Source organism: Aspergillus thermomutatus (genome assembly GCF_002237265.1).
Source record: "Aspergillus thermomutatus strain HMR AF 39 chromosome Unknown NODE_29, whole genome shotgun sequence".
NCBI lineage: Eukaryota > Fungi > Ascomycota > Eurotiomycetes > Eurotiales > Aspergillaceae > Aspergillus > Aspergillus thermomutatus.
The window spans coordinates 86,017-112,009 of NW_020798077.1; the positions used below are offsets into that span (position 1 = coordinate 86,017).

Consider the following 25,993-nt stretch of genomic DNA (forward strand, 5'->3'; position numbering starts at 1 on the left):
TTCCCAGATGAGAGAGACAGTTCAGGTCTTGAGCTCTGTTAGGTGGAATACAGGTGCCGGTAAGACTCCAGTGAGAGCCATTTTATTAGCATAGTAACAAAGTGGACGATCATGACAGTTGTGCTAGTGCTAGCATGCAAGAGTTAATAAATAATGACTGAAGATGGTGGGTCAGGCGGGAATCGAACTGAAGACTCTTTTGTAGTACCACCTGCGACTCGTCCGTCGTCCGTCGTCAGGGGCAGGAAGCGTTCCAGACTTCTAGGGTTCCTCCTCCAATTTTCACCCACTCCACTTGAGACTTGACCGTTGACTTTGAGAGTGGACCGCACCAAACCACTAGGTACGTACATGGTCAATGTTGCTAATTCCGGTCCAATGAATCGCACTGAGATTTGAGGAATGATGCAATAATTGGAGTATTGGAGTATTGGAGTTAGGCTTGGCTTTTCTCAATTAATTCAATTATTTCCGACCGTGGTCGTCTAGTGTCCATTTTGCATTTTACAAGCTACTACCTACCTACATCGCCGTCGCGATCCCCAATGAGGCGACAATCATTTGGAAAAAAAAATATCAAAGACAATGTTGATTTGATTCGAATTATCGACTACGCACTGTCTAATATGAAGCCGCCACCGTGACGGAATCACATTCGTTTCCCGATTATCCCAATCAATCGCTCTAAAAACCGCTGGTCAAAATATCTGACTTCTACTCGGTCGACCGAACATGCTCTTGCTTAGGTATCTCGAACTATGGATTCAACAGACACCAACAGTAGTTCACAAGAGCCAGTCGATTGGCTCTCAAGTCCCTCGAGCTCCAGCGGGCAACAACCACAACAACCACAACGCTCTGTCATAGTAGTACGCAGCCAACCTACAGCGCTTTCGCCTGCGACTAAGCTTCCCATTCCGCGTTTGGGCATCATCCCAATTAGCCGCCACCGCACACCGCGCGCCTGTGTAACATGTCATGAGCGCAAGACCAAGTGTGACGGCTCGAAACCAATTTGTGCACAGTGTCGGCTACTGAAAATTGCCTGTACTTATTCTAGTTCCAAACGCGAAAGACAGCAGCTTGAGATTGAATCTGCCAGAGTGAAGATCAGGGTTTACGAATCACTGCTGCGAGAGATCTACGAGAAAAGTCGAAAAGAAGGTCTCACTTCAATTGAGGAGACGTTCGATGTTAGTCACTTCCTATTCCCCATGCCTGGCCATGCTAAAATTGTGGCAGAAATACTTTCGAGCTTCACCGGAAATATTCTCTTCGTTCCTGAGCTCGAAATCGCCATTTGAGCAACAGCTTTCTCCGCCAAATCCAGGACTGTCTTTGCATCGCATGCGTATGGCATGGGCGACGCACAATGGCAATAAAATTCCGCGCTTATGCCAAGAACCGCAAATCCGGATCAAGGGCATTCGAGCTTGGACTTCTCTTGTGGACGATGAGGTCGCAAGTCATCTACTTTCGCTGTATTTTGCGTGGGAAAATCCGACATGGCAACTTGTTGATCAGCATATGTTTCTCAAGGACTTAGCGAGTGGGTCCAAGAGATTCTGTTCTCCGCTGTTGGTCCACGCCCTTCTCTTTTTTGGCTGTGTAATGTCGATCGCTCCAGCATCATATCCGTCTGCTAACTTTGATGCAGAGCTGCTCCTACAGCTTGGACCGGATAACCGATCGACAAGAGGAAAAGTCTCTGGGCAAAAAGTTATACGCCGAGATTCAACGCCTCTGGCAGATTGAAAAGGACCAGCTGAACCTTCCAACTGCGCAGTCCAGTATCTTGATTGGCCTGCTTTGTTGTACTCTGGGCATTGACAGACTGGGAACGAAACACATTCTCCACGGAGCAAAACTATGCCACAAACTAGAGCTACACTGCAAGTCACCGGCGTATCTCTACAGCCATGTGAACAGGGATGAACTAGGTCCAATATCAAGATGCCATCAGCTGGTCGCATGGGCCGTATTCGATGTACAAGCGTGAGATATTCCGGACCGCGTTCAGTGCCTCTCTAGCACGGACTAACATGCCTGTAGTCTTGCTGCGCAGGTTTACAGGAAGATGCCAGTGTGGGAACGACCACCGGCTGTATGCTTCTCCCTGGACGAGGCGGCAGTACTGGATGAAGGCGTCGAGTGGAGCCCCTACCCTTTCAAAACTCCCGTTCAACAGCCTTTCTACTACACCGCGGCCTGCTACCGTAGCGCCCTCGTGATGATCGTCCATGAGATTGCTATAGCGGGCATTAAATTTTCAAACACCGGCATTGCAAGCGACGATTGGCAGTACGGCCATCAGCTACATCAAAAGCTATGCGATTGGATGACCAGCCTGCCGTCATGTGTGATGCCCCAATCCAACACAACCCCACATATACTATGCTTGCAGTGAGTCCTTCAGCCACATTCCAAGAAAGTGGTAATAACATCCACTACTAGTTTGTACTTCCAAGCGACCCTTGTATTCTTAGGCGATATCTTTATTCTATATTCGAAGGTGACACGCAATGATGAATCGAATCTGACGCGGTTCGATCCCTGGACTGTAAAGTCTCGAGCCCTGGACTCTGTTGGGTCTCTCATCCTGCTGTACAAACAATCTCACGGGTGGAAGTCGATTCCAATTGTGTTCCTTCACTATTTCTGCCTGGCGGGGGTTCATTCAATATCGCAGCTGGAACCTCAGGCGCCGAAATGGAGTCTGATCTTGGAGAGCTGTGTGGTGGGTCTCTGGCATATGAGTCTTGGTTGGGGCAGGTTGTGCACAGCATTTCTTCGAACGATTGAGCTTGTGCTCAAGGCGAGCAACCTCGACGAGTCGCTCATACCCACAAAGGTGACGGTGATTTTCGAACAACTGAATACCACTCTTTGGACTGCCACGGATATTTCGTCTCTGTCTGCCGACTACGTTGTGCATCACGTTCCAGTTCCAGCTAGCGAGTCCGCTGCAGGATCCGAATTCAAGGCCGAAGGGCTAGAAAATCTGATCCGTAGCATGGATCATCTTTCCATGCACTGACCGAGGTCGAAAATATGTGGTGCCTCACCTGGGATCCCCTTCCTATTGCTTGACTCTTATCTGGGCTCGTATAACGGTCGACTTGGTCTTTTTCGTTGACGTTGACGTAGAAAACTGCAGGTTGGTCGTATGGCATCGACTGCCTGATTTTCCTCGAGGGTGCATTTGTCAATGAACCATACAACATCAAAATCGCCTACATTGGAAGGAAAGACAAGACAGAATCGTGCATTTTCATTGAGATGACAGCGGCCGATGCCTCCTTGGCTGGTGAGCCAGAGTCAATTCTCATTGGCGGTTCGAACAATCAGATATCTACGCATTCTGGGTATCATTTATCAAACGTCATCAGGCATAGTAGCGGGTTCATCGCTGGGACCTGTCGAATCCTGCGAAGCAGATGTCTGGTGGATCTTCAATCTTGCAGGCAAATCTCGACCATCGCTTTCCTTATCGTTCACACTCAAGCGTTCTTTATTAACTGCCGTTGCAGAACATTCGGTCTGATCTTTATGGATGGCTTTTTCGTCCGACACCTGCGCATCCGTCCCAACGTGTCTATTGTTCTGTCGGCCGTGGAGAAGTTTCTCTTTAGAATCATCCAGCGTCTCGTGCAGGGCTCGCAATTTGTGCTTCGTCCGAGTGTATCCCTCCATGCCTGCAAGGATGGCGTACGATTTTGTTATAGAGACATGGGACATGTCTACACCTTGATCCTGCAAGGCGTGAACAAAGGCGCGAAAATTGGCCGAGGGTGGACGGTAATGGCCACTGGAATGTAAGTAAGTACTTGATGCCTGGCAGTAATGTCATCTGTCAAGAGGGAAAAGAGGAACATTAATTTACCTTAAAGGTGTTACACTGCGCAGCTGGCCGTTCCAGATTTTGATCAAACCTGCAGCAGCAACGCGCGCACCCCGTAGAAATGACGAATGTTGGAATGCTCCCTTTTCCTTGATACCGATGTAGAGACGAAATGATGTGTCCGCGACCTGTGTCACGGTCAGTCATGGCTCGCTCTGAGTGCCTGATGATAGAAGAGAGTCGCCTCACAAATAACCACATGTCTTTTCTCTTTGCGGGTTTGCGAGCAAAATGGTTGCGCATCACCGACGGGGTGATATGGACTAGTTTGTTGATCCCTTTCGCTTCCTCATAACCTTGGTTGAGTTGTTCGCCGGGACTATCATCCGCTGAGTCTTCATCAGACGACGACAGACTTGATATGGAAGACGAGCTTGATGCATACGCAACCACCGGATATCCAGACTCGGAATGACCTCTAAATTGCATCGCATCCTCATCAATCGACACAATACCCTTGAGACTATCCTTAAAGCGTGTACTATCCGTGCACACAAGCTCGTTGTTCTTTGCCCAGCGGAAGAGACCTGCCTGGTCCACCGTGACCAGATAATTCAGCCGCTCGTCTCGGCTGAGATAGCGCACCTGCTGATGCTCCAGCTTCTCACGGGGACACTCAGGCAAATCCAAGTCTTTCCCCTCGCCATAATCAAGCCAGTAGAAAAAGTTCTGGGTTGAGGGACAGTTTTTCCAATAATTGTGATACTTGCGCAGATTGCTGCCATGGCGATGCTTGAGATCGACCATTTCGAGAAAGTACCGTTGGTCCATCATCTTCGCCATCTTCTGAGATGGCACTTCGTGGTGGAGAATGGGAAATGAGCGGCGAAATCGCGATCTAGGAGGAGTGGAAGAAGCATTCGCCGGCGCAGTTTCGGAGCACAGTCCTGTAGCCATTGGACTAGCTGGGTGCAGCTTTGAAGAGTTGGTCTCGTTCCTGAACCTGCCGTCATCACTGCCGGCTTGCATAGCGACGTTGACGACTCTTTCCCATTTTTGGTGCACTTGTTTGGAGGCATCTGCGCCTGCGCCGGCTGGCGAAATGGAGGGACGGTAGAGCTGGTGCCATCTTGCTTCCTTTAAGGCCTAACAGCAAGGAGTAAGCAGACTGGCCAAAACATGATTCTCAAAGGGGCATTACCTCGGACCATCGCGCAGATGCATTCAGGCCCAACCCATGTAGTTCACGTCGCGTTCGATATCCGCGATAAGTCCTCTACACCATCAGGTTAAACATGTACAGCATGCATTTGGAGAAAAAGAAAACCCGATGCTGCTTATTGCAGCTAAACAGAAGATGTACCTGAATAAGACGGGCTGCTTTCTCCCGATCCGCTAATGTGATGACGTCATCGTTCCTGGGAACTTCTGTCCCCTCGGTCGCGCTGATGGAAGGAAAACCATCACTAGACGCAGCAGCTGGCTCTGCAGAGGGCGCCGCAGAGTTGTTTGCTATATTTTCAGCCATGTGAGGGAATCTAGATCATCAGAAGCAAGTTATTTGGAAGAACAAGAGGAGAAATAGATCAGGAAGATCTCCAACGAACTTTGTCGCAAACAACGAGGAGGCTTACTGGCACTAAGAACGGAGATCGTCACGCGCTCAGGCATTCAGGCTATCAGGCTCTCCAGGCAGCCATTTAGAGGACGCTCCACCGGTATTTAGCGCTCGCTTAATGGTGGACAACTCAGCCTTATTGTCCAGTCAAGAACACAAGATCGCAGAAATCCATGCGTCAGGAAAGGGTCAACCCTTCCTTCGATTATCCTCACACAGTTTGGAGTTCCATTGCGTGCTGCGAGTATGTGATCGAAGGTGTTTACGCAGCATCATTCCCGCAGTTGGATTGCGATATGTCCATGCCTCCTGTGAACACTGACAATAAACTGGGATTGGTGTCAATTGCAAATCATCAAAACAAAGAGAAGCAAGGCTCTGCGAAAGCACACTCCACATGAGACTGTGTTCAGGAGCTTGATGATAGCATTGTTTGCTCAGTGAAAGGTGAGAGTCGTCATGTTTCCATGACTTCAGTTTTATATCGTTCGAGGGAGGACACCAAACCAGACCTACCTTCGATTGTTTGCCATTGAAACTCGATATTTCGGCGTGCTTTGATTTACTCTGAGCAAGGTAATACCCAGAAATAAGCTAAGAAGTGATAGCGCGCAGACCTCTTCTTTGAGATGGCGGCATACCTGAAATTAACAACGCTTCATCTCAGACGCATCACATCAGCGCCTTAAGAGTCTGCCCTTCCTAGTGCTGGATTGAGAAAAAAACGCCCAAGACCCTCAAAAAACTTGACTGTACCTCTAGGACTGTGTCTCATTACTTTACAGCATCTGCATTCCAGCAATGAATCCGACCTCGGCTGCGCACTTCCCTCCGTGACCACCAAGGCACATCCCGGCCCAGGACATGCGGCAAATCCTTGCGTTGTGCTTGCCTCATCACACAGGTCATGCCATGGCTCTTTGAAGGAGTGAAATCATAGGCCCTGGCAATCTGATGGCATGGATAGGCGGCACTAACATACCAGCTGTGACTGCGGATTCACTAAAGAGGGTTTCGGGTCATGGCTACAACCCGCAAATTGATTAAGGATTGCGCTATGATGGGGATGCTCGACAGTCTCCTGGAAATAAGTTTTTTTCATAGGCTGAACCTTGAGAGACTTCTGCAAACTTTGGGCACTTCAACACTGGTCCGATGACTCTAATCCAGCGTTAAAGTATCATCCACGAGTTGCCACGGCGTAGAAGGCCTCGTCATTTGTGGAATACGACAACCGAAGTGAACCATCCCAACACACTCGATGATGAAGATCATGCAACCCTGTTATATAGCCTATATTGCGCAATAACCTCTGATCCCCGCAAAATCCTTGTTCATGTGATCGTGACAATGGGATGAAACAGGGGAAGTTTCTTCAGGCCTGCCGGCAAGGGATACCGCATATCCGGCAATACAATTTGCGGGGTGGTCTCGGCATTGGTCGAACTTTTCCTTTCTTGATTCGGACACAACAAGGTATCTGCAGAGTGCGAAGAGTAAATGCACGAAAAGCCGACAGCTGCAAGGACGTTTCTCCGTGGGGGAATCGGACTAGGCATGCATCATGCTCTATATCCACCTATCTTCAGGACATAACTTCAACACCCCTACCGTTGTCCATGAGCTACGGCGCTGACGTGGACGGTCCTCGTGTCTATTCTGTCATTCTTATGGTGCAGTCTACCCTGGACGATCCGAGTTCCCGGCGATATATTAATTGACATATGTTGCATTATTCACCGGCAATTTTCACCTGCAGCGTTTAGGCCTCGTGTCATGCTACATGTCTGGTATGCAATCTATCCCGCTCAACAAGGCGCCTAGACGGTCTATTCTACTGGGCAGCTGGAGGAATTGATTCCCTTCTGACACGGCAGCATGTCACGGTCCGTTCTTGGAATGAATACAATGTTCAGTCTCACCTGCTGTATATGCCGGCTAAAATGATCGGTTTCATGATATAAAGCCACTCTCCTCGCAGCCAACTCAGTGGTCAAATTCTTCTATCCCTTTGACCGGCAGCAATCTATTTCACTCTTTGTTTATTACTTCTACTGATTCTACAAGGCACCTGCCAGCATTCAATATGAGACACGTTCAATCCACTCAGCTGCTTACAGCACTTCTCTTTACCACACAGGCCGCATCCCATGGTCACGTTACGAACATCGTGATCAACGGTGTTTCGTACCGCGGATGGAATATTGATTCTGATCCCTACAATTCGGATCCGCCGGTGGTGGTAGCGTGGCAGACCCCCAACACGTCAAATGGCTTCATCTCGCCAGATGCGTACGGTACGGACGATATCATCTGTCACCTCAATGCCACGAACGCGCGCGGGCATGCTGTGGTTGCTGCAGGGGACAAAATATCCATTCAATGGACAACTTGGCCAGACTCTCACCATGGACCGGTATGACTTCCTTCACTCTGGCCCGAAACTGTTCCGGGCCTCCGCTCAATAACGGGCCCGTAATGAGAGCTAGGCCAAGATGTTCATCGAACAATTGGTTATGACATTAACTTCGTACAGGTCATTAACTACATGGCCTCGTGTGGTTCCAGCTGTGAGGCTGTAGACAAGACGACTTTGGAATTCTTCAAGATTGATGGTGTTGGACTGGTGGATGACTCAAGCCCACCGGGGGTCTGGGGCGACGATCAATTGATCGCGGATAATAACTCGTGGCTTGTGGAGATTCCCCCGACGATTGCGCCGGGCTACTATGTCCTTCGACATGAGCTGATCGCTTTGCATGGAGCTGGAAGTCAAAACGGAGCCCAGAACTATCCTCAATGTTTCAACCTTCAGGTTACCGGATCAGGGACCGCGCAACCATCCGGCGTAAAGGGCACAGAGCTCTACTCTCCCACAGATCCGGGCATTCTGGTCAATATCTACAACTCGCTTTCGACATATGTAGTCCCGGGGCCGACTCTCATTCCCGGTGCTGTCTCAGTCGTGCAGTCCAGTTCTACCATCACTGCTTCTGGAACGCCTGTGACCGGCTCTGGAAGTGCCCCAACTACCAGTGCAGCGACGACCACGAAAGCTACAACAACTACTTCCACAACATTGTCCACGACAACCAGGGCTACGACCACCAAAGCTACGACCACAACAACTACAACGGCGGCCGGCTCCACTTCTGTTCAATCGGTCTACGGCCAGTGCGGTGGTAGTGGATGGTCTGGTCCCACGGCCTGCTCTACCGGAGCCACGTGCAGTTCCTACAACAGCTACTATTCCCAGTGCCTTCCAACCGGTTCCTAGGTGTGCTTGAGAGCTTTGAGGAGATGGTGGTTCCGTCACGAGTTCTATGGGGACTGCAACACCGTTGTGTACATAATCCTATGTAGTTTGACGAACAGATCAATTGAGTTGAATATGTTTTCGCTATGATTTCAAGCCTCGATTAATCATTTCTGAAGACTTTCTCATCTGTTCATACCGAGAAGTAAGCGTATCTCACGACACCCTGAACGGCATCCGCTCAAGCAAAGCCCTTCCCCCGAACTCCTCGAGCCCACTCTCCACCACCTGACCTCCGAGCGCTCCTCACAGCTGCTCAGCAGGTTTCGCACGCATGGCACACCTCATCAAGTCTTGCTTAGTCTCTAATAACATCGATTCTTCCGACCAGCACCAAATGCCGCGGAACGAATGAGAAACCCACTGCTCTGCGAACTCTTTCCGCTATGGGTTCTCCGGAGTCCGATCAGTAGCGCTCCGAAGAGGGCAGTTTCAATGGAACACTCGTCTCTAACCCCTGCATTAACTTGTGAAGATTGTAATGCAGCATTCATTACGAGGATGCCAGTTGGCTGTGGATGTTGTAGCAGCGCCATGTACAAAGGGAGTAAATGCCGCCTAAACACATGGGCCTGTCTAGGATGAGATAGCAATGTCTGAATCATATGGATGCGGTGCTCAGAAGGGGGCTGGGCTCAGTATGGATGTCTTATACAATCTGATTATGAGCTGATGAGGGCAAACCGAGGGGTTTGCCGAATTGTGGCTGATTGTTTGGTTTGATGAGTGCAGGAGTATTAGCTACCGAGAACTTGTAAATCGTGCGAGACAGAAGGGGGGATAGAGGGCATGCTCCGTGTTGGAGTATCGGGCTATACATGTGTACATGGTCTTGGGGTCTGGAGTCCCAGGGAGAAGTACGTCTATCGAGGAAGTATAGGTTAATGAAATGAAGTGGATGCTACGGCGGACTGAATGTACAAACCGGCCAAAATAAATTTATTACCATGATTACCTCCCGCCACACCATGCTAGAACAACCACACGCACCACCTTACTAGATGACATGCCTAGGGCCTATCAAGCATGGTTATAGAAAATTAATATTTTTATATGATATATATGGTATTCGATATCCTTAGTATATAGTATTCGATATTGATACTATATGGTATTCGATATCCTTAGTATATAGTATTCGATATCGATACTATGGTATTTGATATCCTTAGTATATGGTATTCGATATCGATACTATAGTATTTGATGTCGATACTAAGTATTCAATATAGTAGGAACTTAATGGTTTAATATTATTTTATGATAGCATCTTTGTGGAAATAGTGGCTATAGGTAATACAAGTGGGTGACAAAAATTTTTTGTTTTGGCCGGTTTGTACATTCAGTCCGCCGTAGATGCCCTCTCCGGTAGAAAGTACGCTGTTTTGTACAACATCCATGTATCAGCAGTTCGCCGTTCTCTGGCACTTGGATACGTTGGCTGCGCATAGAGACAGTTGCTTCTGGCGACCCATTCGGCCATCTCTCGTGTAAACCATTAGACGAGTCACAATATGAGGATGGCATTTTGCGCTGACTCGATTAGTTCTAGGGACATGGCGTTCTGAAGCAGCTGGATCTTTACACCAAGATACCAGAGATATCCCGGAATACGGCACGCTGCTCCTCCTTAGCGGCAGCATCTTTAGCCCAGCGGTCAGCCTCCTTGTTCAATTCCCGTGGAATGCGCCAGAAGCTGATCTTTACGCCATTGTCAGCCCATCTTTCACACTCTCCAAGCAGGCACTGCCACAGGTCTTTGTTCTTGACGGGTTCGCCAGTGCTCGTCTTCCACCCTCTGCGCATCCAGCCTTGAATCCAGTTGGTCGCACCTTCAACAACGTACTCTGAATCCGTTGCAAAGACCAGGCTCTTGCACCCTTCTCCATCCCACCTGCGGAATCTGGATGCTCCAATGACGGCCCGAAGCTCAGCACGGTTGCTAGTGTGCTTATGGGACTCACCTGTCGGCCCTTTCTCCTCAAGTTGAAACGATAAATAGCCAGGTCTGTCAGCAGTAGAGGGCTTAAATACAAAAGCACAGCCTCCTCTTGGATGAGCAGCGCCATTGTTTAAACAGGCTCCGTCGGTGAAGATAAGGAATTCAGACGGTTTGCTGGGATTGATAAAGCGGATTGTGGGCGGTGATGCTTCGGGAGTGATGCCTGGACGGAAGAGAGCATGAGGAGAGTCGCATCCCCTGGGCACGGGAAATTTGGTTGGGATGACTTTGCCAGTGCCAACACGTGTCTCATTTCCTATGGACATGTCTGTAAACCCACCAGCGCTGTTACGACGCAGAGCCGCCACGCCGGCCACGGAGAATGGGTAATGGTCATTGGTATCGTCCTCGTCCGAATCATGCTGTCCTGGCTCGTCCTCCTCAATCTCGATGAAGCTGTAATCCACAGTGCAGTAAGGACAGATGACAAGATGATGGGCACCACAGACTAGTTGTCCGTTTGGAAGCTCGATGGGACTGTCAGGTCGAACGAACATTATGGGATATCAATTCTCCTCAAAGTAAATCAAAGGAAAAAGACGAGACTTTTCTGAGAGGCAAAGATTGCAATCACAATAAAGACGAGCAGACTGGGGATGTACTGCTGTATGAAAACAGCTGCTTGCTCTTAGAGAATGATCTGGCTGAAATCACACCGAGCCGCAATGACTCATATGAGAGGTCTACTCTTCAATGAGCACGTCAAGAGAGATGGATTAAGAAAGATGGATTAAGAGCAATGGACCAAGAGAGGAACATGCAGAGGGTTTGCAGATATATTTTATTTTCTGGAAGATGCATTGTTTACTCCTTCCAACAACGCCTTACCTGATTAGGCAGGTACCAGTCATGTGACAGCCCTAAATCTAAGATCGCACTCAGCAAAGGATGAAAATAATGTAATCTGCCATACAAACTTGATGATAGGATCCTCTTGATTATCAGTGTGGCCTAATATCACGACACTAACCATGTGACATACACCATCAACACGCTCTTCTTCTCTTCATTCACATTTCTGGGAAATCTATTTGTCTCATGGTTGGCCGGACTCCTTTCGCAGAGAAGACTGCCAAAAGGCACTGGAGGAATGTTTCTCATTACTCCATGACATATTAATCTTCCGGATCGCTTTTGAATAGCATCTACAACGCGTATAAAACAACGGCCTTAATGGCCGCAACATATTGCTGCAGCTGTTGCTCTCAGCTGCCCCCGATGAACCTCATCAATTCGGCTGACTGGGATGTCAAGTTATAGAATGAACAAGGAAAATGAGCCTCCTCCGTCAGAAGCAGAATCCAGATCTCTGGACTGCTAGTGACGGCCAAGGACACGTCACACATTCTACCCTTTCCTCATGACGGAATCCCTGAGCAATACGAGATGAAGAGGACAGAAGAGTATCCTTGTCCTCCATTTCTTTCTATCTAACAGTGAGAGCCCAAGCTGGAAAGACACCGTCAGTGACCCTATCACCATTCCCAGACGATAGACGACGTATCAGCTACAATGATAGAGTCAAGTTCGAGAAAATATCAACAGCATTTGAAGACAATGTGCCCATACAGGACTTGTCAACATCACATACTCATTACTCATCTTGAATGTACACACAAGCTTCCCACTGCCAATGCGCGTCTCGAGGCCGGTTTACCGGCAGACACGAAAGTACACCACAGTTCGGCGTGTGACAGCACTGCCATCACCGCTTCTTTGAGGTTCTGCCCTCCTGGACTGCTTACATTCCAACGTTGTGGCTTTGTGGGGAGATTTTGACCGAGTTGTGTTGCCGCCTCCCACTCCGGCTCATGCCGGAAACCTTGTTTTCGATGGACACACAATCGATGAAGGCAAGTCGTAATAGAATAATGATAGCTTTATCCGGGCCCTGCTCCTGCTCCCACCGTGGGTCTGGTGTCGCCAGAGACATCGATGAGGGCGAGTCGTCCGCATGGAATCAGCCATATCTTCTCCGCCATGGAGTTCAGGTATCAATCGTTCAAGGTTGACAAGCAGATGGCTCGACAGATAGACTCCTGCTTTCACAGACTTGTTTCGGAAAAGGCACTCGTCAAGGGGCACTCAATGCCCCAGGCATGGGCCGGGCACTATGTCATTCAGCCGAAATGGCAACTTTAAGTCCGGGTCAACCCAGCGATACATTGCTTGCAAGCAAGTTCTGGTGCATGCCATGTCTTCGCACTTCTGCGAAGAATTGGGACCCGAACGAGCCTCGTCCCTTCTTTGAAGACAGCACTTCGACCAAGTGTCGTCAGTGTAATAGTCGTCATGCGTTATGCAATCCAGAATGGCACCCTCTCATGGGACGTACATCTGACACTCACCATGATCATCCTTCAGAGTGCCAAGGACACGCCGTATGGCAAGGAGTCTTGCAAGGCATTGATCCACGTCGAGCAATGGCATTTTGACGTGAGTAAGGACTCTCACGTTGCGCTGTCGGCTAAGGCATCGATAGCTGGCTAATTAATCAGAAAGTCAAGAAATATGTTATACAGCCCCCAGGAGCGCGTTGACTGTTTTGTACCATGGCAAGATAGTATACTTCTTTACTTCTCTTCCTCTTAGTATTCCTATCATCTGGACCATGTGATCATCTGGGCTTGTCTGCCTGACCAGATCTATTCTTAAGAAGGTATAACACTATCAATATACAATAGTGCTAGACTAAAAGGGTGTCTGGGTGGCCACCATGACATGAGGCAACTTGTGATGGGATTGGGATTAGCTCAAGGAGTCCACAAGGGTCATCAGCTTCTTCTTGCTGTGGCCAGCAATAGCCCATCAAAGGGTTTGCGGACTATTAGCCCACAGGTACGTGCACAACCAGAGACCCTAGGTAGCCGGTGGCGCCATACATAGTCAGACCATACGGCCGGTCCATTCTTCTTGGTTGAAGCTTCATACAGATAGATAGATATCAGTGGGAAAGGGAGAAGCACAGTTGACCGAATGAGCCTGTAATAAATGAATTCTTTGTCCCCCTTCAACTCTAACCTCCTTTGGCAAAACCCACCGAATGCCCTGGGCATCTCCCGGTCATTCGACCACTTGATCAGCATGAAGTATCAGAGAAGTTGCGAATAGTCTGGGAAAGCATCGGTCACTTCATCTAAATTCGGCACAAAGCACAATCAATCGGCGGATTCGGCCTTGTACAGTTGTACTCAGCACATGCCTATTCTCTCTCATTTGTTCCCTTCTTTTCCCCGTTGTTTTGTACTTTCTTTTATCTAGAACTCGTTCGGTGGGTTTTGCCCTAATTGGGAGTCCCAAAGCCGAACGTCAGGTATCAAGTCAACTCCTATGAAACCAATGCATGAGCCTGGCTACAACTCATTCTCGTAACAATAACTCGGTCAATTCGCTCCATCATGCTGCACTGGAGCCAACCCCAGATACAGAGGCTTTTTCTCCCACATAACAAAGGCCACCTGGTCCTCCCAGCGATTCTCCGGGCTCCGGTTCGCCATATCGAAATGCCAGACCAGACTCGCCAGAATCACGCGCAGCTCTGCCCAACCCAGTCGCCGACCGAGGCAGTCCCGGGGCCCGTAGCCAAAAAGGCTGGAAGACAGTGGGATCGTGCGGGTGCAGAGCTATGCCGCCCTTCTCTGGCGCGATCCATCACTCAGGGATGAAGGAGTCTGGCTGCGCGAAGTTGCGGGGGGATCGGAATGCCGTCCACACGGGGATGCCTACCGACGCCTGCGTCAAACATAGGCCAAGTCAGTCGACAACCCTAGGCAGAAAGACAAAGTAAGGTGGAAGCCAGCTTACCCCGGCAGGGACCCAGCTGCCACAGACTTGTGCCCCGCCGTCAGGAACAAGTCGCGGCCGGTTCGACGGAGCCGGCGGACACATCCGTAATCCTTCCTGGAGGACGGCAGTTAGATAGGGCAGGTTAGCAGTGTGCTGGATGCTGAGCGACTCCTCTGCACTGCGCAGCGACCTCCGGATCTCCCGCTGGAGCTTCTCCATCTTCTCGGGATTGCGCAGGAGGTACTGCAGGGTCCCCGTGAGTGCCGTGGCGAGTAGCTCGATGGGGAGAGCCGTTTCCGTTTCCCAGTCGATGTCATGTCGGGAGTAATCCTCGGTTGGTTCTGGCGTTTGCGGTTCTTGGACAGGGGAGGTGGCTCGATCCAACCGGGCTGCCATTGCATTGAGGGTACTGGCGCGGAAGAGATCCGGTAGCCGCAGACGAGTCCCGAATCCCTTGTCGATCAATGCCTGCAACTTGATGAGCAGCAAGGAGTTGCCGCCGGCCGAGAAGAAATCCGTCGTTCTGGTGATGGTGATCCCGGTCTCCCCGAGCGTAGACTCCCAAACCTTTTTCAGCCGCCGTTCGTTCTCGCTCCACCCACTGACTTCTTCCTTGGTTTCAGTGTCGCTGCCAGGTCCCAGGGGAATATCATTCAAGGCCCGGAAGTCCAGCTTTCCGCTCGCCGTGAGCGGCAGCGCATCGACCCGGACAGCCATTGCCGGCTTCATGTATTGCGGTAGCGGGAGGCTTGCCAGAAGCTGCGACGCATAAACCTCCACGTTGTGTGGTTGCCTCTCCGTCGCGAAAACAACATAGGCCACCAGGAACTGGCTCTCTCCGGCCCCTCTCGTACCCACCGCCGCATTGGCGACCACCCCTGACGATGCATCCACGATTGTCGTGGCAATATCGGCCAGCTGGATGCGGATCCCCCGCAGCTTGATCTGGGTGTTCGACTCAATGCGTCCCTGATAAACCAGTGAGCCGTCCGGCAACATCTGGCCCAGGTCGCCGGTCAGGTGGACCGCGCCGTCGGACAGCGCACCGTTGACGATGAACCTCTCGCGGGTCAGGTCGTCGTCGTGCAGGTATCCCATACTCACCGCGGGTCCGCCGACGGCAATCTGGCCAGGCCAGCCCAGGGGCACCGGGTGCAGTTCCTCATCGACCAGGTAGACACTGTAATTGGCGAGAACGGTACCGATGGAGGCTGGGGCTGCTATGGTGTCGCGGCGGTAGTCGACCAGGCCTATGTTTGACACAACGGATATTTCGGTAGGTCCTACGTAAATGTCAGCAAATATGCGCCTACAAACTGCATATTCAACTTACCGTAAGCATTGAACACCTGTAAGCCCTGGAGATTCGGACCCCGGAAGGACTCTATCAGCCGGGGCAGGAAGGCCTCGCCACCGCACATGGCGACCCTCCAGTCCCGGCACTGCGAGAGAATCCCCGTCCCGTATTCCAGGAGCACCGTGTATTCCGACGGAGACATGAGGGTAAAGGTGACTCTCTCCCGGAGCATCACTGACGCCAGCTCGTGGATCTCTGCCCGGTTGCTGGAGATCACCAGACTGCCGCCGTTGGCTAGTGCGTAGAAGAACTGCGCGAGAGATGCGTCGTAGCCCAAGGCACTCTGCTGCAGCACAACCTCCCGACCCAAGCGCATCCTCGCGGTGGCAGCAGCGACATGCGTCATGAAGTTTGCGTGTGTGAGCTTGATGCCCTTTGGCTTACCTGTCGAACCGCTAGTAAACATGATGAAGGCCAGATCATGGCGCGAGGCGTAGTTCCGAACGGGTGGCGTCTGCTGATCCCTCAGGAGAGACACATTCAATACCCTTAGCGGTTGATGATCCTGGTCTAGACCCAGTCGCGGCACTCGAGGTGCCGTTCCCCGGTCACAGACGAGCAGTGCTGCGGCTGAGTCGCGGACGATGCTGGACAAGCGGTCGTCCGAGTTCCTCACGTCGCATGGCACATAGACCGCTCCGACCTTGAGGATGGCCAAAAGGCAGCCGATCATATCCGCTGAGCGCTCACAGAACACAGCGACGGGCGCACCTCGGGCAGCGCCGTGATCCATCAGGGAAGCCGCGATGCGCGCCACCCGATGAGCCAGCTGCTCGTATGTCCACGCTGCCGAGCCATCCTTGACAGCAGTAGCGCTCGGATAGCGGCGTACCATCTCATCAACCCGGTGCGAGAGTGTTTCCTCCTCCCAGGGACGCGACACGCTCTCACCCAGACTGAGTCGGAGGGCCTCCGTCACCAGGCCCGGTGGGTAGATAGACGGTTCTTGAATGGCTGCCCCGGGCGTAGACACAAACGCTTCAAGCAGATGGATGTACGTCTGTAGAATCAGATCAGCTCCGGCCTTGTCGTAAAGATAGTCCTGCACGGATAGGGTCAGCCCGCCGCGGCCCTCGTCCTCATCAATCGTCAGAATGAAATCAAACGGGTGCCGGGCATCCTCGTAGGAGAGAAAGTCCAGCTGAACGTCGCCAATCGTCTTTTGTTTGATCGCGCCCATGCGGTAATTGACCAGCACCTGGAACAAGGGCGGCTCAGTGGGGGAGCTCTCGGCGCCTATCTCGCGCAGTATCACCTCCAATGGCACACCGGACTGTCCCAGCGCCGCGTAGACCGCATTGCGGGTGTTCTGCAGCTGTTCCTGGAACGTCTGGATATTGGCAGACTGCCGGAGCCTCAACGGCAGAGTGTCAAGAAGCAACCCCACAGTATCCATGTGATTGGCCGCGTTACGGTTGGCATCCGTGATCCCGATACAGGTATTGTCGGATTTGAGGATCCGGTGGAGCATGACATGGAAGACGGCAAGGTAGAGATGGAAGCTTGTGGCCTTGTTGTCCGCACTGACGGCTTTGATACGGGCCACGAGGGACCGGTCCAGCTCGACGAAATGCTCGGTGACCTCGTAGCGTTCGAGGGGCCTACGGGCAGTGACTTTGGCAAAGGGGAATAGAGGGAGGGAGGGTGGCAGCCCGTCTGCGAACGTCGATCTCCAAAACTCTCGCCGCTTGAGCATATTGGGCGAGCCAAGGTCACTGCGCTGGGCGACGGCAAAGTCGATAAAGTGGGTTGTGTTGGGTGTCATCTTCCCTGGGGCCATGTAGAGCTTCTCCAAATCCTGTAGGAAGAGCTGCCAGCTGACCCCGTCCAGTAGAATATGATGATAGCCGAAGATAACAGTGTAATAGCCATCGCTATGAACCAGAAGGGATGCCATGAATCCGTCCCCATGCTCCAGGTCAAAGACGTGCATGCCAATCTTCTCTCTCTCCTCATTGACGTCTCTTTCATCATCAGCGTTCAGGATCTTTCGTAACGCAAAGGTGGGGAACCGGGTGACGGCCTGGAGGGGCTCGCCGGACGTCTCGTCCACGAAGAACCACGTCCGGAACACCTGGTGTCTGCGCATTACCAGGTGAAGCGCCTGCTCAAACCGAGGTATATCCAAGGCTCCGCGCAGCCGATATGCGGAGGTGCAGTTGTAGGCCGTCTTGTCCTCCAGCATCAGATGAGGAAACCACATACGTGCCTGGCTGTAGGACATGGGCTCAATCTGCTCGAAGGAAGGTATATCCCCCCAGTCTCCACAATCGCCTTCAAACGAATCAGAGGTATTAGAAGAGCTGACCGGCAGAGCGGTGTCACTGCGAGAAGACGGCTCCGTCGAGCTGCCATGCACGGATTGTGCGTCCAAGGCATTTGCTTCGACCGGTTTAGACAGCGCACGTTCAGCGAACAGCTGGGCACCCAACTCGTCGGATACTATCGCCCGTCAGTCCAATAAAATACAAGAAGGCAGTAGGATGCGAAGCAAGAATCGAACAAGAGGAGGAGCATACAAGAGGCAATGGAGCCACCCCCCAGGACCTTCAACACGGGCATGTCTTTCTCGACATTCTTCAGGAACCACGAGCGGACCTCGACAGCCACAAGACTATCGACGCCCAGGTCAATGATGGGCGAGTCCATGTTCACCGTCCCCGGCGCCAAATGCAGCATTGACTCCAACTGGGTCGCAAAGCTATCCCGCAGCGTCTGCGCGATCTCGTCCAGTGACTGGCTCCCCCGGAGTAACTCCTGCACGCTCTGCACACCCCCAGAGGCTGCCGCTGTCGACGCTCCAGAGGAGTCTACTACCATGTAATGCGAGAAGCGAGCGTCCGCATGCCACGGGAGAAGCTCCTCGCCCGGCCGGCCGAATCGTTGCAGGCCGGTGGTTAGCTGTACGCTCGTCCCCGATCCAGGACGGCCAGCGGCAATTGCTTCGACGAACATACCATGGAGGTCCCTTTCAGAGATGGGCCAGTAGCCCTGGCGGCGCAGGTTGCGGTAGATCTCAGCACCATCGGTGCGATTGATGTACCCGATCCCATAAAGCATGCCAATGTCGAGCACCGTGGCGGCCAGACCTCGCTTTCGGCGCTGGGCGGCTAGGCCGGCCATGTACTAACATATGTCAGAGAAAGTTTTATTCTGTCATATATCAAGGTGGGAGGGAAATCTGTCCTACCATATTCGCAGCTGTATAGTTCGACTGGCCCTTGTTGCCCGGCACTCCCGTAAGGGAGGAGAACATGACGAAAAACTCCAGGTCGGGGTCGTTGAAGATCAAATTCAGATTGTAGGAGCCAGTCACCTTGGGCCTCATCACCTTGGTAAAGTCCTCGATGGTCATGTCGGCAAAAAGCCCGTCGGAGAGGACCATGGCCCCGTTCACGACTCCCCCTACCGGCGGAAGACGGCCAGCAAGGTCGATTTTGAATCTGTCGACGGCCCCGAGGTCGGTAACATCCAGCTTCATGATCTGTACGGTAGCGCCCATGGACTGGAGCTCCGCTTGCCAGGAGGTCGCCGCATTGGGATTGCTGTGCATCATTAGGTTATGGATACTATACAGACATACGACACAATTTAAACATACCGGCTAGCAACAGCAATGTAGCGAGCACCATGACGAACCATAAAGCGGCAGAGACTCTGACCCAATTCGCCTGTCAAGCCAACCATCACGTATGTCTTGTGAGCGGACAGGACAGAGGATGCACTGATGGCCTGGACGCGTACAAGGGCCTTTGGCCGGCTCACCCAGTCCAGCATAGTGAACATGGACTGGGGACTATTTTCCAGTATGGTGTTGAGAGAAATCGGATTGTCTTCTTGCGCATCATCCGCAACAGTCTCAAGGCTTTGGATCGCCAGGGCAACTGCCTGTTTGACTACAGTGCTCTCTGCCAGACCACAGCTGTCCGTTCCGGTTGTGCTACTCAACCGCACCAAGGACTCCTTGTCCAGCTGGACCACCGAAGCAGGGAGGAGGCCTTTGAGCCTCAGATACGCTGCATTGTCTTCAAAGGACACAAAAGTCCCACTGACAAGCAAAAAGGATTGCAGGATGTCGTCTGTCAAGAGCGAATGCACAAACACCAACCGGTCGTCACTTGCAGCTTTCTGCGTATCGCTGGTCAGATACCGGCACTTGCCCTCAGTAGCCTCCAGCACATCCATCAACGCCCGAGTGGGCTCGTACAAGGTGACCATGCCGTGCGGACTTTGTCTCCGAATGGCCTTTGCGATGAGGACTGCCAGTACCCGTGCCAGCAAACTCGGACCCTGACGAAGGAGGTGTCCCACATCAAATGTCCACTCGCGATGCACGCAGACGCAGGATGCATTGGACGCTGAGACAACCAGCACCTGCCTCAGGTCCCGCGTGTCCCCAATCCCGACAAACGCAAATACTCCTTCGTCAATCTGCAGGGCCCACGCGCTCGAGTACCGCATCCGCACAACAATAGTGGGATCCAGCGGTTGCAGCCGCGCCACGGGAGCCCCGGTGTCGTTGGCATGCCATACAGCATCTGTACCGTCGCGGGCTCCAACAATCTCCACCACGGACCGAGACACGTCCAATTCAGGAGTTATCACCCGGCGGACGGAGTTATACCGCCGATTAAGGTCCTCCATCGGGAGGACCCGTGGGATCAAGAGCTGCCCGTCCTGCAGCACCAATTCGTACTCGGTGGACCAGAGCGCTGCTGCCATCTCGGCGTCGTCGGTCCGCAGCAGGCGCAGAAACACCTCAGCGACCAGATCCTCAATGCCGCTCAGGGTGTCGACGTCCAGAAACTGCAGCCGAAGCCGTGGCGTCTCGTGCCGCACGCAGCGAGACAGCCCGAGTGTGGCGTAATGGTACGGATTATCCTCGCGGAAGCCGCGGGTCAGCCAGAGGATGGAGCGGCTGGGCGCAAAGAGCTGTTGTAGTTTAGCGAGTTTGGTTCCCGTCATACTGGCCATGAGCGGTTCGTCGAGATCCGACAGCATGACAGCGGCGCTAGCATTATGCAGCACACTTTCGTGAACGGCATCCAAGGATTGTGCCGTGATGACATCGTAGTTGTAAAGCGGGAGGATGTCGGCCAGTTTGGATCTGATTTGGTGGGTTTCCGGCTTGGTTCCACCGAGCAGGAGGATTTGTCCGGGCATATCTACCGGCAGTATGGATGCCAATGGCGAACGGAAGGCTTCCAGAGTTGAACTGGTTGCCTGGACCACATGAAGCGAGGAGGTCCGGCGTGGAGTGTGAAATTCAGAGGTGACACGGGTGAACTGAACGGTCTGCAGGAGGCCACTATCCAAGGATTCTGCATCTCGAGAGACAATCGCTGTACCGGGAGACACACAGTGCAGAAGCCGCTCCTGCAGCGACACACGCGCAGTCTGGACTATGAGCAGATAGCCGCCCAAAGCCATGGCATGCCGGATCTCCCTCAGCTGGTGATGGAGGACTTCCTGGTCGTCGGATAGACCAGCGACGACCACCAAATCATAGGATTCCTCCTCCAAGTCCACATCGCTCAGCGATTGACCCGACGGAAGCTGCTTTACTCGAATCTTGTGAGGCTGCCGTCGCAGTTCTCCAGTGTCCAAGTGCGGGAGTATGCCCCCATCGGTGTATATGTGAGTGTACGAGACGAACGAAACCGCCAGGGAACACCCAAAGTGAGCGCCCAGGGTTCCGGTTTGACTCAGGTCCATCTCGAGGATTCGTAGGCGAGGAAATCGATGGCTAACCTGATCGACGACGTGGGTCAACTGGTGGCGAAGGGAGCGCTGCTCGCTGGACTCCAGCGTCATCTCCTTGACGAGCGCAGGGACGAGAGACGGCAGCTGCTTGGCACAGACACAGAGTAACTCCCGGTTCTGGCCACTGAGCGACACGCTCATCTGCGAGAGGATGTCTTCGATATCAGCAATATCACCCGAGCCAACCTTTGACAGGAGGAGTTCATTGTCCATGATGCTGCTTGCCTGATCATCGGCCGTGGTAAAACTACTCCAGGGATCGACCTTGTACACTGTCTCGAGGTATAGATCGCGGTCGTTGGCCACCGATGCTGCAAAAGAAGCGACGGTGATGCCCTCGATTTGGATCTCCATCTGCCCTTGCCCGTTATAGACGCAGATATTTCCCGTGAAGCTTGCTTGGCTCTCTGGTGACGCCGGAGAAAACTTGGTTATGGTGGCATCAACATCCACCGGCTCTTGCCGGTCAGACTGGGTAGTGCACAGTATTGGATTGAAGCGTAGTCGCTGAATATACTGCGGGAGAAACGCCGTCCAGATGGCACTGATCGTTCAATCAGGTTCACTTCTGACTTTCAGGAATCCAGTACCAGGAGAGAGTACTTACCCATCACCGGGAGCAGCAAAAGCCGCAAAAGCAGTTTGAAAAGATGCGTCGAGCAGGGCTGGACGAATGGCCAACGTCGACAAATCTTCCTCGTGCGGCTTCAGGAGAACTCCATGGGCTGTATCAAGACGGCGCTTGAGGGAGGTCAGAGCTCGGAACGGGCCGGTATACGCCAGCCCGATATCCTGCATGGAGGAGTAGAACTCGTCTGTGTTTACCGCGTGCAGATCCAAATGTCCCCCTGTCCGTTTGGGTAGCACATCGGCGGACGAGTCTCCCATCTCCACCCATACAGTACCCGTCACGGCAGTTTTCATGGGGAGCGTGTTGTCCACGGGGGCCCAGTCCAGAGTAAACGAAGCTGTCCACACAGACGTCTTGGAATGAACCGTCCGAGCCAAGGAGAACAGCGTTTCCACCCCCTGCGAGTCATCTCCCATGCTGATCCCGGCTTGTATCCGAAGATCATGGACCTCCACCAGCCTAACAAACGACCCTGGCGCGGCCATGGCCAGCGCCGCGTCCACCGCCATCACGCAATAGGCCGCTGCGGGCACAATGATTTGGCCCTGGAAGCGGTGGTCACGCAGCCAGGGCAGCGAGTCGGGCTTCAGGATATTTCGCCAGCGATACTCGGAGTCGGTGTCGTCGCTGGTCCGCACCCCTAGCAGCTCGTGGGGTGGTGCACGTCGCTGCACATACTGCTTTTGCAGGCGAGGCTGTCGGTAAAACGGCTGCGCGTGGTCCCAGGGGTAGGACGGGAGGTCCTTGATCACCCGCTGGACCGAGGGGAGGTGTACGCCCAGTGCTGCGGCGAACGGTTCCCAGCGCACGGGGGAGGAAGAAGATCCAAGGACGGTCCAGGCGGTGCCCAGCGCATCAGAGAAAGCGGCCACGTCGTCCTGGCCGCGGTGGAGCACCCCGGTGTACGGCAGTGTCTTGCCGATGGCTTCCTGCATCGTCTGCAGGGCCGGTCCCTTGAGTGCAGGATGAGGGCCAACCTCCAGCGCCAGGTCAAAGGGTCCCTCGTCCACAAGCACGCGACGCAGGGCTTCTGCGAACAGCACGGGCTGGACCATATTGTTGCGCCAGTATCTCCCCTTCAGCTCGTTGGGGGTGGGCTTCCCTGCTGGCCCATAGACACTAGATACCCAGACACAGGATCCTCCATGGCTTTCCGCCGACCCCCGAATGCCACATTCAGACAGCGACTCGTGATACGGGACGGCACACCGGTCCATGTGATGGGAGTGATATGCTGTGTCGACCTTGAGCACGCGGGCAAACCTGCCCCGCTCATCCAGGAGCGCCTTGGCTTCCTGCACGGCGTCCCAGTCGCCGCTCAACGTCACGCTGGCCGGGGCATTGCTCGCTGCGATGTACAGGCGACCCTGAAAGGCTGCCTGGTCGCAGAGATCCATCGCCTCCTCCACTCCCATGCCCACCGCCATCATGCCGCCCTTCTCGCCATGTACACCGCTCGCCCCTTTGGCGTGGTATCCCCTGTAGTACGCGATGAGGATGGCCTCTTGCGCGGACAGCAGGCCTGCCGCATACGCCGCGGCGATTTCACTGGACGAGTGGCCCACGACGGCGGCGAACGTGATGCCCGCCGCGCGGAGAAGGTCGACCAGGGCAATCTGCACAGCAGTGCATAGAGGCTGGGAGAGGGCTGCTTCGCCTAGCCGGGAGGACGACGTGGGGGCAAGTAGCTCCGATTCGATCGACCAGGCTGGAGGGTTACGGCATGTGGTAAGCGCGCCGTTCAGGCCTCGGATCGACTGCTGGAATACGGGAGAGGCCTGAAGCAATTGCTTGTCCATCTGGGGCCATTGCGCGCCTTGGCCCGTGAACACCCCGAGGATCCGGTTGGGCTGGTCCGTCGGTTTGGCGCGGACCCCCATTCCGGCCTGGGAGTTTTCGGCCGCGTCGAGTTGTGATTGCATATCCTGGATCAGGGTCTCGACGCCGGATGCCACGGAGAAGGATGCCCGGTGAGGGAGCACAGATCGACGCGCAGCCATTGTCCAGGCTAGAGCCGCGAGGTTAACGTCTGTCTCGGTGGATAGATAATCGGCGAACCTCCTCACCAGCCGTGACAGCGCCTTCTCCGAGTTCGCGGAGAGAAGCAAGGGGATGGGAGAGTGTTGAATAGTGGGCGTTAGGACAGTTGGCTGCACTAGTCCTCGCCCGTGAATCGCAGGATCGTAGTGCTCCAGGATGGCATGCCCGTTGGTGCCTCCAAAGCCGAACGAGTTGACGCTGGCGCGCAATGGATGCCCGGTGGACACACGAGGCCAGGGCCAGGGGACAGTGGGCACCTTGAGGCGTGCTGCGAAAGGAGCAATCCTGGGGTTGAGGCGGGCCATGTGCTGGTTGGGAGGGATCAGGTGGTGCTTCATGGCCAGCATCGCCTTGATGACTCCTGCAACCCCTGCGGCACCCTCGGTGTGTCCGATGACGGTCTTCACAGACCCGACAAGCATGCAATGTTCCTCCTGACTGTCCTCACTCGCCTCCCCGAAGAACGCTGTGTAGATAGCCTCGGCCTCCACCGGGTCCCCGGCCTGGGTGCCCGTGCCGTGCGCCTCGAAATACTGGCATTGATGCTGCGAATTGCGGGCATCGAGACCCGACCTGGCATACGTGTCTCGGATCAGGGCTGCCTGGGCGGTTGCACTAGGCATCGTGATCCCCTTGGTCCGGCCATCGGAATTCACCCCCGTCTCTCGAACGATACACTCGATGTGATCCCCGTCCGCCAGGGCCTGTGACAGTGTCTTGACGAAGAGGACCGCCACACCTTCGCCGCGCGCATATCCGTCGGCTCCCTCATCCCACATGCGGGACCTCCCGTTCGGCGACAGCATGTGCAGATTGGACTCGCAGATGAACATCTCCGGTCCCAGGATGAGGTTCGTCCCCGCCACGCAGGCCATACTGCTCTCGCCGCTCCGCAAGCTCAACACGGCCTGATGCAGCGCCACTAGGCTGGAGGAGCAGGCGGTGTCGATGGTCATGGACGGCCCGTTCCAGTGGAAGAAGTAGGAAACACGGTTGGAGATGATCGCCCGGGACGTTCCCGTCGCGCAGTACTGGCTAAACATCAGCTCATCCTTGCCGGTGAGCAGGTCATAGTCCGCCGTCATTGTGCCCACAAAGACGGCAATCCGTTTCCCCATGCTCTCCTGCAGGCTGATGCCGGCGGAATCCATGCCTTCGTAGACGGTCTCGAGCAGGATCTTGCCCTGCGGATCAATGGCCTCTGCCTCCTTTGGGGTGATATTAAAGAATGTCGCGTCGAACTGTCGGTGGTCCTGCTCGAGGAAGTAGGCCTTGGGGGCATTGGTCGTCCCATTGTGTTCTCCGTCAGGATGGTAGAACCCCTGGACGTTGAATCGATCTTGGGGGATCTCTCGAGAAAGGTCGCGAGGATTGCTCAGGAGCTCCCAAAGTTTGGCTGGGGACGTCGAATTCCCTGGGAAGCGACACGCGCTGCCGATAATGGCAATGGGCTCAGAGGTGGGTGGAATGTAAGCCATCCGATGTTGGATCTCAATTTCTGGGTCTAGTTTGATGATGGGACTCTGCCTCTACAGTCAATTTATCGTATGGTCTGGGTATTTTAGCTGGTGAGCAGTCTCTGCCGATGGGCACCCCGGCCTTCTCAGGATGTTACCCCGAATGCCAACGCCGAGTTTGC

The 25,993-nt window shown here is 53.5% G+C and overlaps 5 protein-coding genes across 5 annotated transcripts; 2 read left to right on the forward strand and 3 right to left on the reverse strand.

Moving 5' to 3' along the window:
- Window positions 1-1,224: 1,224 nt before the first annotated feature.
- On the forward strand, window positions 1,225-3,037 carry CDV56_107754 (putative C6 transcription factor; the record flags this gene model as incomplete). Its single annotated transcript, XM_026761373.1, has 4 exons — window positions 1,225-1,608; window positions 1,658-1,995; window positions 2,053-2,403; window positions 2,455-3,037. 4 exons carry the CDS (start codon window positions 1,225-1,227, stop codon window positions 3,035-3,037), a joined length of 1,656 nt encoding a protein of 551 aa, XP_026617096.1.
- Window positions 3,038-3,375: 338 nt separating this feature from the next.
- On the reverse strand, window positions 3,376-5,369 carry CDV56_107839 (IQ calmodulin-binding motif protein; the record flags this gene model as incomplete). Its single annotated transcript, XM_026761458.1, has 5 exons — window positions 3,376-3,808; window positions 3,884-4,029; window positions 4,091-4,987; window positions 5,043-5,117; window positions 5,205-5,369. 5 exons carry the CDS (start codon window positions 5,367-5,369, stop codon window positions 3,376-3,378), a joined length of 1,716 nt encoding a protein of 571 aa, XP_026617097.1.
- Window positions 5,370-7,545: 2,176 nt separating this feature from the next.
- CEL61A (putative endo-1,4-beta-glucanase) lies at window positions 7,546-8,736 on the forward strand (the record flags this gene model as incomplete). Its single annotated transcript, XM_026761591.1, has 2 exons — window positions 7,546-7,875; window positions 7,996-8,736. 2 exons carry the CDS (start codon window positions 7,546-7,548, stop codon window positions 8,734-8,736), a joined length of 1,071 nt encoding a protein of 356 aa, XP_026617098.1.
- Window positions 8,737-10,356: 1,620 nt separating this feature from the next.
- CDV56_108072 (uncharacterized protein) lies at window positions 10,357-11,274 on the reverse strand (the record flags this gene model as incomplete). Its single annotated transcript, XM_026761691.1, has 1 exon — window positions 10,357-11,274. The coding sequence occupies one exon, from the start codon at window positions 11,272-11,274 to the stop codon at window positions 10,357-10,359; it is 918 nt and encodes a 305-aa protein (XP_026617099.1).
- Window positions 11,275-14,160: 2,886 nt separating this feature from the next.
- On the reverse strand, window positions 14,161-25,832 carry CDV56_108187 (uncharacterized protein; the record flags this gene model as incomplete). The annotated part of the gene is made up of 8 exons (XM_026761806.1): window positions 14,161-14,368; window positions 14,433-14,509; window positions 14,582-15,846; window positions 15,897-18,362; window positions 18,440-19,046; window positions 19,111-19,465; window positions 19,522-22,227; window positions 22,291-25,832. 8 exons carry the CDS (start codon window positions 25,830-25,832, stop codon window positions 14,161-14,163), a joined length of 11,226 nt encoding a protein of 3,741 aa, XP_026617100.1.
- Window positions 25,833-25,993: the final 161 nt, after the last annotated feature.